Below are 12,978 nucleotides of genomic sequence, written 5' to 3'. Positions count from 1 at the left end.
GCTCGAACTCACATACCGTGAGATCGTGACCTGAGCCGAAGTCGGACGCTTAACCGACTGAGCCACCCAGGCGCCCCCATTTTAAGCATTTTTAAGTGTGCAGTTCAGTGACATTAAGTACATTCACACTGTTGTGCAGCCATCACCATCATCCACTCTTAAATTTTGAAAGAAGGTAATTGAAAGTCAGTTAAGTCAGTTGATATAGGTCTCATCTTTTCCCTTTTATCCAGGTTACTGATAGGAATGTGGAAGTTAATCACATAAAGAATGTAAATGACTCTAAAAAAAATTGTATGTCAGTAGATCTGACCCAGTCATGTGAGCAATGACAGTCTTAAGCTTTCTATCCCCATAAAGAATTTAGTTGACCAAGGTCACGGTTAAACAAATTTTAATGGTGATTCCATTTTGTTATTCCATTCTTTATTTTAGTATGCTCTGTAGCCGTGTATATTTTATAAGCAATGAACACATAATTTTTTTTATCCTTATGTTGTGTGCCTTTTCCTTCATAGCATACACATACATAAAAACATATCTTTATTCACTTGTCTTCTATTTGCTTTAATGTAGGTCATTTGATTTTTTTCCATTCCATGCAATGGATGTGCTTGGCATCTAGTAGCTATTCAATAAATGTCAACGTTATTATCATTAGTCCATTTATTTCTCCAATATAAGTAAAGCTGCCGTGTATGGATTAATGTATATGACCCATTTCCCCTCCTTCCATTCTCTCATCCCTACATTTTGGATTTTTTTTCTCCAAAAAGTTTATAATACCAAAGGAAAAAAAAATTAAAAGTTTTGAACATGGATATTTTCAAGCATGTATTGTCAAATTACTTTTCAAAGGACTGTACCAATTTATAATGCTTCTAGTAGTTTATGAGAACATCACTTTCAGCATATCATTACAAATGTGTAGGAACTTTCAGATCACAAGCCATAGCACTGTCAAATGTGGCAGTACTGTATCTGCAAACTAAGGTTATAAAATAAACATTCCAAGTCTTACACATTTAAATTGGTCACCTTTATGTTCTTTATTTTATTGATTCCATTGATCAGAACATTCTTGAATCTCTTTTGAAATTGCTTTCAGAGCAATTCCAAGTAATAAGAATATTATTAAGATAAATTTGTTACTATTTCTGGGCACGTGGCTCTATCCAAAATCATATATACATACGTATACACACGTGATTTTGGATAGAGCCATGTGCCCAGAAGTAGTAATAAATTTGTCTTTACACACACACACACACACACACACACACACACACACACACACACACTTTTCCAGTCACCAAAATGAAGCATTTTCATGATTCGTGATCTAGAAGGAATGCCCAATATGATGGTTTAAACCGTGTTTCAAGCCAGTTTTTTCTTTTGCATGAAGCAGTATAATTTGGGTAATCATGATGATAAAATACCAATTTTTTCATAGCAGAAATCTGAGGGACTCATTTAATCACATTCATGGCAGTTTCACAAAATCAGATCACTTTGTCAGGTCATTAAATCTTCATAGTATACCAACCACATCTGGTCATTTTAAATGAAGTTGTGGTAAAGAGAGGTATAATTTTAAACCAGGTTTTCTTTTTGCTCATCTGTTCAAATAACTCACCAAATAACTAATTCAGTATTCTTTAATCTTAGTGTTAAGTAGTGAAATTCTGTTGAAGATGATATTAAAAACATTCTTTATAACTGTCATTTATATTATTTTTTAAAAGCTTGCTCTAAATCAAATTAATGATTGTTTTCCATACTAGTTTTTATTTTATGTGTGATTAAAAACAGGCTTCCCTGGTGGGCATGTGTTAATCTGTTTCTGACTGCCTCATGGGGTGAAAGCCCTTGATCTTCCTACTTGGTATGCATTGACCAGTTGACAGGTTCTGCTGGTTTGTACGTAGTTTCTCAAACATGCTAATGTTGCTTTCCCCAGCAGGACCTGGAGTTTTCATCCAGGGGAAAAAGGCTTTTAATAATGCAGTTCTAAATTGATGTGGGGTTACATTTCATAGTATCCATACTTGCATTTACATATATTCTCTCTCCACCAAAGTCTTATCATAATCATTAGATGTATCTCAACAAAGGAAAGGCAACAGGCAGAATGTGCACTCACATACACATGCACACATACAATTATATACAGTAACCAGACTGAAAACAGTTATAAATAAAATCACTGCTAGACAGATGTAAAATGCAACTACGATTATGTCAGATAGAACCCTAATATAAAGGCAGAACTTGATAGCCTATAAAAATGTTCTTTATCATCTGTTCTGTAGTATTTCAAAATACAAAAAAAGAAACCTTCAAAATAGAGCAGAAAGTATAGAGTAGGTCTAGTTGTGCCATCATTTAGAACTCAGAGCAGTCATTTTAAGAGTTTAAAGGGGTCCTAAGACCAAAAAGTTTGAGAATTGCTGCTCAGGAGTTTGCTTGCTGAACTTCCATTCCACAGATGTGTTTGCAGGTATTAAAGGGACAAAAGAGTAAGTACAACTTCCCCTTTTCTCTGTAGCTACCAAGGCTGCTCTAAAAGGGTAACAAGTGCAGTTTAGCCCTGTGAAGGGCATGTGTAGACTTAACACTTTTCTTGTCAGAAAGCCCCCAAATTGAGGAAAAGGAGCCCCCATAACCCTTTGATTGGCTTGAACTCATGAAATATTATACCTTTACTCTCTTAAAAAGTCAGTGTTACTTTAATCCAACCTGATCTTTTCCCACTACAGGGCTACCACACACAGCGATCTTATTCTGAGAGCAACAAAACTGGGAATCTCTTACCGAGTTATTCACAATGCTTCCATAATGAATGCTGTAGGCTGCTGTGGTTTACAGGTAATGCTATGAAGATTTTTTTCTTAATGGTAGTTAGCAAAAGTGTTTTAGAATACTACAAATTGCAGGTAGATTTTGTTATATTTCATGAATTTTAAGATGTTATTTTATGTAATACATTAATGTGTACTAAATTTTTAAATATTAAATATTTTATACTATTTCCCTAGAACTTAGATCTTTTTCCCCCTCATTGAATAGACCACTGAAATTAGCTACAGAAAGACTTTAATCTTATATCCAACTTTCGCATACAAAACGAGGGAAATTTAATCTAATTAAATTGGTTCTGTATTCCTAAAGCCTTTTCACACTCTTCCAAATAACTTACTCTGCATCGCTGATGCATGTTTTTCCATATGGTTATTATTTTCTGTCCCATCACGAGCATCGTGATACAGCATTTCTTAAAGGAATCTGTAAAAGAGCCAAAAGCCAATCATGTTAGGCTTTTAAGCCACCTATGTAATTATCTCAGTGTATTGGTTATTTTTAACCCAGCAGTCTTAGTTTTGAGGAGTTAAAAGAGTGCTCCATAACTGTTTCTGGGGTTTTCTTCCAAGCTGCTGAAGTTTGGTATCTTGTGTTCTGATGTTCACACATATATGATCTATGGCCACAGTGACTGCTCATGGCCAACAGTGGTTTTAAGACTTAATTCCTTGTTAGGACTTATTCCTATTTCAGATACATTTTAATAGAAAAAAAATGTACATCTTAGAATCTATGAAATGAGATATCCCCAGTGTGTCTTCCTGGAAAGCATAATTTAAAATAGATATTTACAACAAGAAGATACATTTACATTGGACACCAGTTTGTGTCTGTTGCTTTAGAGGTGTCTTTATTTTCTGCGTTACCTAGGAAGAATATCTCAATTTAATTGACATGCTAGCCAGTCATCTCAGAAATATTGCCTTTGGTTCTGAAGAATCAGAGAAAAGATATAAATGATTCACCTTTTAGTATTCATTACTTGCACTTAGTTAATTACATTTAAACTGGCAAAGAATTTTGCTCTCTTTTGTCTTCTAATAAAATGCATACTTAAAGGGGCGCCTGGGTGGCGCAGTTGGTTAAGCGTCTGACTTCAGCCAGGTCACGATCTCGCGGTCCGTGAGTTCGAGCCCCGCGTCAGGCTCTGGGCTGATGGCTCGGAGCCTGGAGCCTGTTTCTGATTCTGTGTCTCCCTCTCTCTCTGCCCCTCCCCCGTTCATGCTCTGTCTCTCTCTGTCCCAAAAATAAAATAAAATGTTGAAAAAAAAAAAAATTTTTTTTAAATGCATACTTAAAAAAAAACCTTGCCAATTCAAGGCCTTTTTGCACTTTTTTTTAAAAGTTTATTTATTTTGAAAGAGAGAGAGTGTTTGTGCACTTGTGCTCACGTAGGGGAGGGGGCAAGAGAGAGGGAGAGAGAATCTCAAGGAGGCCAGGCTCTATCTTGTGAACCATGAGATCATGACCTGAGATGAGATCAAGAGTCCAATGATTAACTGACTGAGCCAGCCAGGCGCCCCTCTTTTTTACACTTTTAAAAACCCTCTTGAACATTCCTGTGCTGGAGTAAGTGAATGGAATTTCCTGATTCATAGTCCAGTATTCTTTCCTGTAGACCATGTACTTTTTAAGAATTGATGGTTGCCAGGAGAAAGGAAAAAAAGAGAAGAATAAATTAATCATGTGATACACAAAGATGTGTAATAAACCTTAAGCTAATGGAGTATATATATTTTTTTCATATAGTTTTATTTTGATTTCTGGTGAGGAAAGTTACCTAGCCCCTTTCCATCATATTTTGGTCTAAATTATCATGACTTATCATTTAAAGTTTTTTGCTTCTTTCTAAACATAAAACTTTTCAAAAGATTTTTGTCTTCATCACATGCATATCTGTTATTTAGACTGACAGGAACTAAATTAGGGTGACCCTGTCCTCCTCCTGATCCTCTAGGTTGATAGACAGGTACAGTGTTATTGTTCTCATGTTTGAAATAGATGAAGGTATTTGAGAGGAAATTTACTGTGAGAATTGACAGTCTCCATAGAAGCCCTTAAGATCATATCCATATTACATAGATTATTTTTAACAATTCAGCTTTCTCTCAGTTTTATATAGGATTTTTCTGGGCAGCTACAAAGCATTGTTTCCCCATCTTGGTTCTATTCTCTAATTTGGGTATGAAAATGACTTACTACTTGTGTGAAAAACAGGAAGTGCCTTTTTAGGTTCTGCCTTAGGTATTTGATGAAATTTCTATGAAAGTATACTTTTTGTACCACCCAAGTTATTTATATTCTAGGAGAAAGAGGTAATTCTTGATACTGTTTCTAAGTGTTCTAAGATAAAAGGCATTAAAAATACAGTCATTATATTCATGGCACCTTTACATTTTAAAACAAATGTATAGATACCCTGCATAATACCTAAGGTTTTCAAAGTCCCCTTCCTTATAGTAGCTGCTCTTTCTCTTCTAAGTATTTAGGGTTAGCATTTATGGGAAAAACAATAACTTACATGAGTGGTTCTCAGACTTTAGTATTCATGAGAATTACTTAGAGGGCTTATAAAAGAGATTGCTGGCCTTCCCCTGAAATTTTCAGATATAGTAGATCTGGGGTGGGGGTGGGGGTCTAAGAATTTGCATTTCTAGCAAATTCTCAGGTGATGCTGAAGTTGCTAGTACATTTTGAGAATCACCAAACTAGACAGATAAAAACTTTCTTAGAAAGTTAATGAACTTGGGCTTTTTTTTTTTTTTTTTTTTTTTTTTAGCATGGCCTAATTGAAAGAGTAGATTTCAGTTCTCAGAAATATGTTTGCTAAATGTAGAATGTTAACAGGTTACCTTGCCATGCTATCTTTCTCAATTTTTTAAAAGGGAAGTGGGCACCACTTTCGAAAGAGATTCTGTCATCTCTGTGAAAGCTTTCCCATGAGTTCAAAAACAGCCATCAAGTTATTGAAGAGAAGTACTGTTTTGGGTAATGTGACAGACCTGAATAGTATATGTTTTACAACATTTTTACCTTAGGTTAAAGAGTAGCAGTATGGAATTCCTAACATGGAAATAATGGGCACAGATTTTTTTAAGCCTATCAGTTTGTTAGCCCCTTTTGAACCTATCTTATCATTGTTTTCTAAAGCAGCATAGAGAGCTCAGAATCAACTATTGAGTATTTTTCATCAACTTTGTAGTTTATTAACTAGACTCTTGATTATCAGTATTTTTTTTTCAATGTTTATTTATTTTTGAGAGACAGAGCATGAGTAGGGAAGGGGCAGAGAGAGGGGGAGACACAAAATTCAAAGCAGGCTCCAGGCTCTGAGCTGTCAGCACAGAGTCCAACGTGGGGCCCAAACCCATGAACCGCGAGATCATGACCTGGGCCGAAGTCAGACACCCAACCGACTGAGCCACCGAGGCGCCCCTTGATTATCAGTATTAATGAAGGTAAGTAGGTGTGTAGACTAACACTTCAAAACACACAAAACCAGTTGATACACATTCTATTATAGGCATGCCATAAAATAGTTGTTTTTATTGCAAACCCCATATTCCTATGAAAATGTTTCTTCTTAAAGGGAATGTGTAGTAAAGACTACCAAGTTAGACATCATTAAGAGGTTTAGTGATCCATTTATTCAACAAATATTGTTTGCCTATTTATTATTTGCTTGCCTTGGATACGCTGATAAACCTGTCTAACAAGGTCTCTGCTTTCCAAGAGCTTACATTCTAGTAGGAAGGAGAGGCAATAACAACAAGAAAATAAACGTCAGGTAGTGGGAAGTATAAGAAATTCAAGTAGACTGATATATGTTAGAGATTTGGCTGGGTCTCTGTTGTAATTGGGTGGTCAAAGGAGGCCTCTCTAAAGTGGTGTTACTTAAGATTAGATATGAATCAAGAAAGAGTGAACATATTCCAGTCAAAGGGAATGGTTTGTGCAAAGACTCTAAAGTGGAAATGACCTTGGCTCATTGAAGGAACCAAAGAAGGGCTTATTGGAGAGTAGCAGGCAGGAGAAAAGTGGTCTGAGGTCAGATAGGTAGATAGGGTTGGATCACTAGGCTCTCTAATCCAACGTCAGCCATTTGGATTTTATTTGTAGTGAATTGATCATGTAGCAGAGTGTGATTAGGTTTAATTTACTTCAGACTCTGAAGTCTTTCCTTTTGTCTTGTGAGGAATTAGTAGTCCTGGCATAGATATTAATTACATGTATGTTAAGTGAAAGAAGTTTGACACAGAAGACCATATATTGTAGGATTTTGTTTATATGAAATGTCCAGAAAAAGCAAATCTGTAAGATAGAAAGTAGTTAGTGGTTGACTGGGGTTTAGAACAGGAATTACTTATAAATGGACATATGGAATCTGATTGAAGTGATAAAAATTTTCTAAAACTACATGTGGTTGCACAATTCGGTAAGTTTACTAAAAATTGAATGTACATTTGTAATGGGTGAATGTTACGGTATGTGCATTATGTATCAATAAAGTACTTTAAAAAATGAATTATAAGAGGTTTGCTAAATGAACAGTAAGGCAGATACCTTCCCAACACAGGGAACTATACAGTTAAAGAGAGTCATGAAGCACTTTGGAATCTTCAAGGTATTATAGAAATACACAGACACCAATGAATACATACATATGTACCACAGAAACCTTGGTTACCTAGAGATTAATTAACACAAGACTGAGAATATATATGTTGGGTAAAAACTGACTATATATTGAGTAGAACTGGTAAAGAAAAAGTAATAATGGAAAAGGTTGAGTTTAATTGCAGATTAAAAGTTCTTGGTTTTATTTTTGCTCAGGCAGTAATTAAGGAGTCCTCTAACTTCTCTGGATCTCAGGTTTCCTAACTGTAAGGGGATGTGAGGACAGGGAGGAACACCGGACATGATCAGTGGTTTTCAAAGTGTACCAGGATTTTTGAAGCTGCTTCAGCAATTCTGCAGAAATTGAAGTACTTGAGACCAAATAGCAATGAATAAATCCCCAGGGAGACTTGATCTTTAACCCTATTGATGTTTTATTTAAGAATTTATTTGGAAAAAAAGACTTGGCACTAAAAAGTATGGAGAATACTAACTGAGATCAATTCTAATGTCCTCTAGATTTAGAAGCCAAAAAACCTGGCCTGTTTTCTAACTTCAGGCAAAGGTTACCTTAACCAAGATACATTAGATGCTCAAATTTTCATTGAGTAAATCTTAGGTTTTTTCCCAATTCATATACTAGTTATAAACATATAAACTTTAAAATCATGTTATTTGAAATTCCTAAGTAACAAATATTTCTAACACTTGTGAAATTTGTATTTTGAGGATTTTTCTAATCAAAGGAAAATCCATTTATTTGTGTAGAGCCAGGCAAGTTGGTTGTATTTAGGCATTCCTGATAATGAAATATCAGGGATTTTTCTCACTACAGAGACGGCAAGAACAGAGTCTTTTTCTTGAATTCTTAAGGTTAAACATTTGGCACCTTAGTCATGCAGAACCAGAATTGTTTTCATTTACCATTGTCTCTGCTTTAGAAAAAACTGTTTTTAAAAAATATTTTTATTTTTCTTGATGATAAGTGACATATATACTCATAGAAAATTAGGAGAATATAGTAAGTATAAGGAAGAAAATATCTGAAGTCCCACTACCTGGAAGTAACCATAGTTAGTTACTAGTTTGGTATATTTCCTTTCAGTCTTTTTTTTAATGTTTATTTATTTATTTTGAGAGAGAGAGAGAGAGAGCGAGCAGGGGAGGGGCAGAGAGAGAGGGAGACAGAGAATCCCAAGCAGGCTCCATCCACCCTATCAGCACAGAGTCCTATGCGGGACTTGATCACATGAATTGTAAGATCATGACCTGAGCTGAAATCGAGAGTCAGACGCTTAACCAGCTGAGCCACCCAGGAGCCCCTCCTTCATTCTTTTTATTCAATTCTTACCTGGATACATTGACCTGAAGATGACAGGCCAAAGAAAGAAGAAATTACAAATTCTGGCACACTTTCTTTATGTGGTATTTATCATTTCTTGTTAGTCATTTGTGTGATAGAATGAATCTTTTTTTTTAAATTTGGTGACTGAAATGGTTTTGAGACATTTTAAAGGACAGATAAATGAGACAGTTCAGTGAAACCAGGTAGCAATGATTTCTGCATAAAAACTGCATTATCAGTTGCAGCTGACTTCAGGGAAAAGATTGTGTAATTTTCTCATCATTACGGAATGCTTCCACTTTCTCTGGCTGTTGCATGAGTGACCTTGATTATTGCCATATGTTCCTCTGTTTATATAATACATTTCTACTTTGGAAAATATGTATATTACTTTTAAAAAGTAACAACTCATTTCCTTCCTTTTTTTCATAGCACAAGACTCATTGTGATAATCAGCATTGTTTTGACCTTGTAGTAGTTCTTACTGTTAGTTTTCAAAAGCATTGAATTGATTTCATTGTTGTCCAGGGGCTAATGTAGAAATGATAAAGTCTAACCTTGTACAGTGAACACTAAACTAGGTAATAAGGGGATCCACACTCTACACTGCCACGTAACCTTAGAAGAACGCATCTGAGGAAGCTTCCTGTTCTTTCAGTCACTTTGGAATTATTTTGACCACCTGCGGAATCATGGGCATATTAAAAATGTTTTCCTTTCCATTTCCACTGGAACTGTTTTTAGTCAATATTTTAATAGCCATCTTCTCTCCCGCTTAATAGTTTTATTTTTAAATTGCAGATATGATTGTACCATTCTTCTACTTACACAATCCTGATACATCGTCATCCCATACAGAATATTCAGTTACTTTATGTGTTTATGTGTTGGGCACATAAACTTCCTGATTTACTCATCTTCACATCTCCCTTTGTGCTTTATCACAGTGCCAAAACATATAATCAATATGCAACAAATATTTGCTGAGTTGAATTGCTTATTTATTTACTTATCCTTCCCACCCCAGCCCAAGTTGGTTTATTTTTGGAATTATGTACTTTAAATTAAAATTCTTTTGTTTAATTCATATGTGGATTCTCTCATTTATGTGTGATAACAAATTTTATAGCTCTTTTGTCTTCAACTTTATGTATCTTGTATACAGTGGGCATGTGCATAATTTTTCTTAGTGTCAGCAAAATCAGTGTTACATAAATGTTAAGCAAAACGCATGTGGAGATTAAAAAAAACAACTCCAAGACCGATATTCTGTATAGAAAACTAGTAACTCTTGATTATGTGGTTTGTGGTGTGTTTTTTGACATCTTTGCTGGCTCAGCTTTCTTTTACCTCACAGATTTAAGTGATCTGATTTAGGATTCATGTTTATATATAAAAGATACATGTGGGGCTTCACAGAGTTGTTTAAAAAAATTTTTTTTAATGTTTATTTTATTTTTGAGAGAGAGAGAGAGAGAGACAGAGCACAAGCGGGGGAAGGGCAGAGAGAGAGGGAGACACAGAATCCGAAGCAGGCTCCAGGTTCCAAGCTGTCAGAACAGAGCCCGACATGGGGCTTGAACTCACAAACTGTGAGATCATGACCTGAGCCGAAGTCGGTGCTTAACCAACTGAGCCACCCAGGTGCCCCACAGAGTTCTTAATAGCAAGTTAAATTTTCTGATTTTTCTGTATGTTGAGAAGATATTTTTTAACTTAGAAAACCACAAACTATTTTTTTTTGTTTGTTTATTTTGAGGCAGGGGGCAGAAAGAGGGAAAGAGAATCCCAGGCAGGCTTGCACTGTCAGCGCAGAGCCCAACATGAGGCTGGCTTCCATGACCATGAGATCGCGACCCGAGGCAAGAGTCGGACAGTCAACCGACTGAGCCACGCAGGCACCCCACTCACAAACTATTTTTTATTTGAATGCAGAATGACAAAAGTATTAAATCCTAATTATAAAAATGGATTTTACAAAGCATTCTGTGCTTCTGAAAGGAAGGAACCATTGGTGGCAGTGCGATGAGTTAGAAGATTATTAAGGTCATTCAGGCAAGTGGCATTAAGGACTCAAACTAAGGTAGTGATAAAAGAAATGAAGTCAGTTCTAGATATATTATAGAGCTGGCATTGACAGGAATTGGCACATGGTAAAGCTGTCGGGAATTAAGAGATACTTGTTAGAGGCAAGTCGGGCAATAGCTATTTCTAGATAATTGCTTAATAACATGCTAAATATTGCCCAACAGTTCCCACCTCTGTTAAGTTGTTCCTACCATCTTGTTCTTCCCCCAAGATCAAGTTCCCCCATCTTTTCCACCCTTTAAGGTCCAGCCTATATCCTGTCTTCAGGAGTTGTCTTCAGGTGCTTTCCAAGTGGGAGTAATGCTGAACTCCTTCAGTACTGTCTATGTCTCATTTTTTAGAATTATTATTTACTACCTAATATTTATCTTTCTTATGCATCTTCTTGCTTTAACTAGATATTGCTTTATATGTTAATTAGATCATTTTGAGTTTTTATCTTCAACAGATAAAAACACGATCCAATATCAAGTTGGATAAATTGCTTTCTTTATAACTTGCTTCAGATTAAAACAAACAAACAAAAAGACCTGTGTTTATCTACTGTTCTTAGAAAACAGCTCTTTTTATGGTCTCTAAATTTAGATTTGCATCAATACTGTTTTGGGGGAAAATGATCACAGTACAAAGGCTAACATGTATAAGACAGTGCTTAGACTTCTGCAGCCTCAGTTCTCGACATTGTTTTACTCCAGTTTCTTTTATGGTTTACTGGTAAGTCCTTGGATTGTGAAACATGGCACTGATCTTTCTGTTCTTTGAGGGACTGACATCTTAAATGGTGAAGCTCTTTGCATAATGTTCCAGAACTCATTGAAGAAGTTTGCAGCACGACCATGGGAATGGTTACAGTCTATAAATCAGGGTCCTAGAAAGCAGTGCTTATGTGAGGCTTTCTTTTAATCCCCCAAATTAGACAATTCCAAGAAGCTTTCCTACAGCATGCTGCAGCTAGTGTTTATATGTGACTAGCATCTCAATTCTCTCAGAAATCATCTATCCCTTTCTTTCTGAATGAACAATATACCTTCATGAGTATATTTCCATGACTCTTAAAATATTGAAGGCCCATTTAGAAAAGTGTTTATATATGGTTGCATATGTAATTTTCTTTAACCTCAATAGTTTTATTTTTTACAGAGTAATAGCAATATTTCAAAGTCTGATCAGAGATGCCAAAAATCCCTTTTAGAATGTAAACTGTTGAACTTATCAGAGCTAAATCATAAACTTATTTTCAAATATTTGGTAATATTTTTGAGCTCATTCCAGTAAGGAAAGCAGTTGGATTATAGCAAGACACAGCATTTTAGACCATTTTTATATCATCATTATAAACATATTATTATATCATCAAATCCCTAACGTTTATTGTTTTTACTGTGTGCAATGTATTAGGCATTCTACACACTTTATATCATTTAATCCTTTAAAAAAATCACATTATTAGGTTTATAGTTATGCGCATTTTCCCGGGGAGTTTCTCTTGAAAGTCAGGAAGGTTATTTGTCCACGGTGGCCCATCTATTAATGTTTATTTATTTTTGAGAGAGACAGAGACAGAATGTGAGTGGGTTAGGGGCAGAGAGAGAGGGAGACAGAATCGGAAGCAGGCTCCAGGCTCTGAGCTGTCAGCATAGAGCCCGACACGGGGCTCGAACTCACGAGCCGTGAGATCATGACCTGAGCCAAAGTCAGACACTCAACCGACTGAGCCACCCAGGCACCCCATGGTGGCCCATCTATTAAGAACCAGCGCTGTGACTTCAGAGCTCTTGCCTGCTCTGTGAGGTATATATATGCAAGACTGCATTCTCCATGAGGGCCAGAGCTCGGATTGGCTTCTCACTTTATACCTGTGCATAGCATAATGTGTGGCACATAGTGGATGATCTAGAATAAATATCTTTTAGATAAATTTGCCTCTCATAGAACAGTAACAGTAGCAGAACCCCCACCCCCAGCCCCACCCCAGCAGGGCTAGGCCTATCTCTTGCAGCTTGGGTGAATGTATTCCAGGAATCCCACATTGGAACACATTGGAACTCATCAGCTGGATGCAT

At 36.1% G+C, this 12,978-nt stretch overlaps 1 protein-coding gene across 3 annotated transcripts in view; it reads left to right on the top strand.

Annotated features, from left to right (window-relative positions):
* DPH5 (diphthamide biosynthesis 5) overlaps nt 1-12,978 on the top strand; it is a 54,128-nt gene that overhangs the window by 13,016 nt on the left and 28,134 nt on the right. For all 3 annotated transcript variants that reach the window (XR_006296677.1, XM_043575686.1, XM_043575687.1), the window contains exon 4: nt 2,763-2,871. Coding sequence is in view for 2 of the 3 variants with exons in the window: in XM_043575686.1 (XP_043431621.1) it covers nt 2,763-2,871 (109 nt within the window). In the remaining variant the exon portion in view is untranslated. The remainder of the gene's footprint in view (nt 1-2,762; nt 2,872-12,978) is intronic.

This window comes from Prionailurus bengalensis, chromosome C1, assembly GCF_016509475.1.
Source record: "Prionailurus bengalensis isolate Pbe53 chromosome C1, Fcat_Pben_1.1_paternal_pri, whole genome shotgun sequence".
Classification (NCBI taxonomy): Eukaryota; Metazoa; Chordata; class Mammalia; order Carnivora; family Felidae; genus Prionailurus; species Prionailurus bengalensis.
Note: the sequence above shows the minus strand (reverse complement) of the source record. Positions and strands in the feature narration are given on the sequence as shown.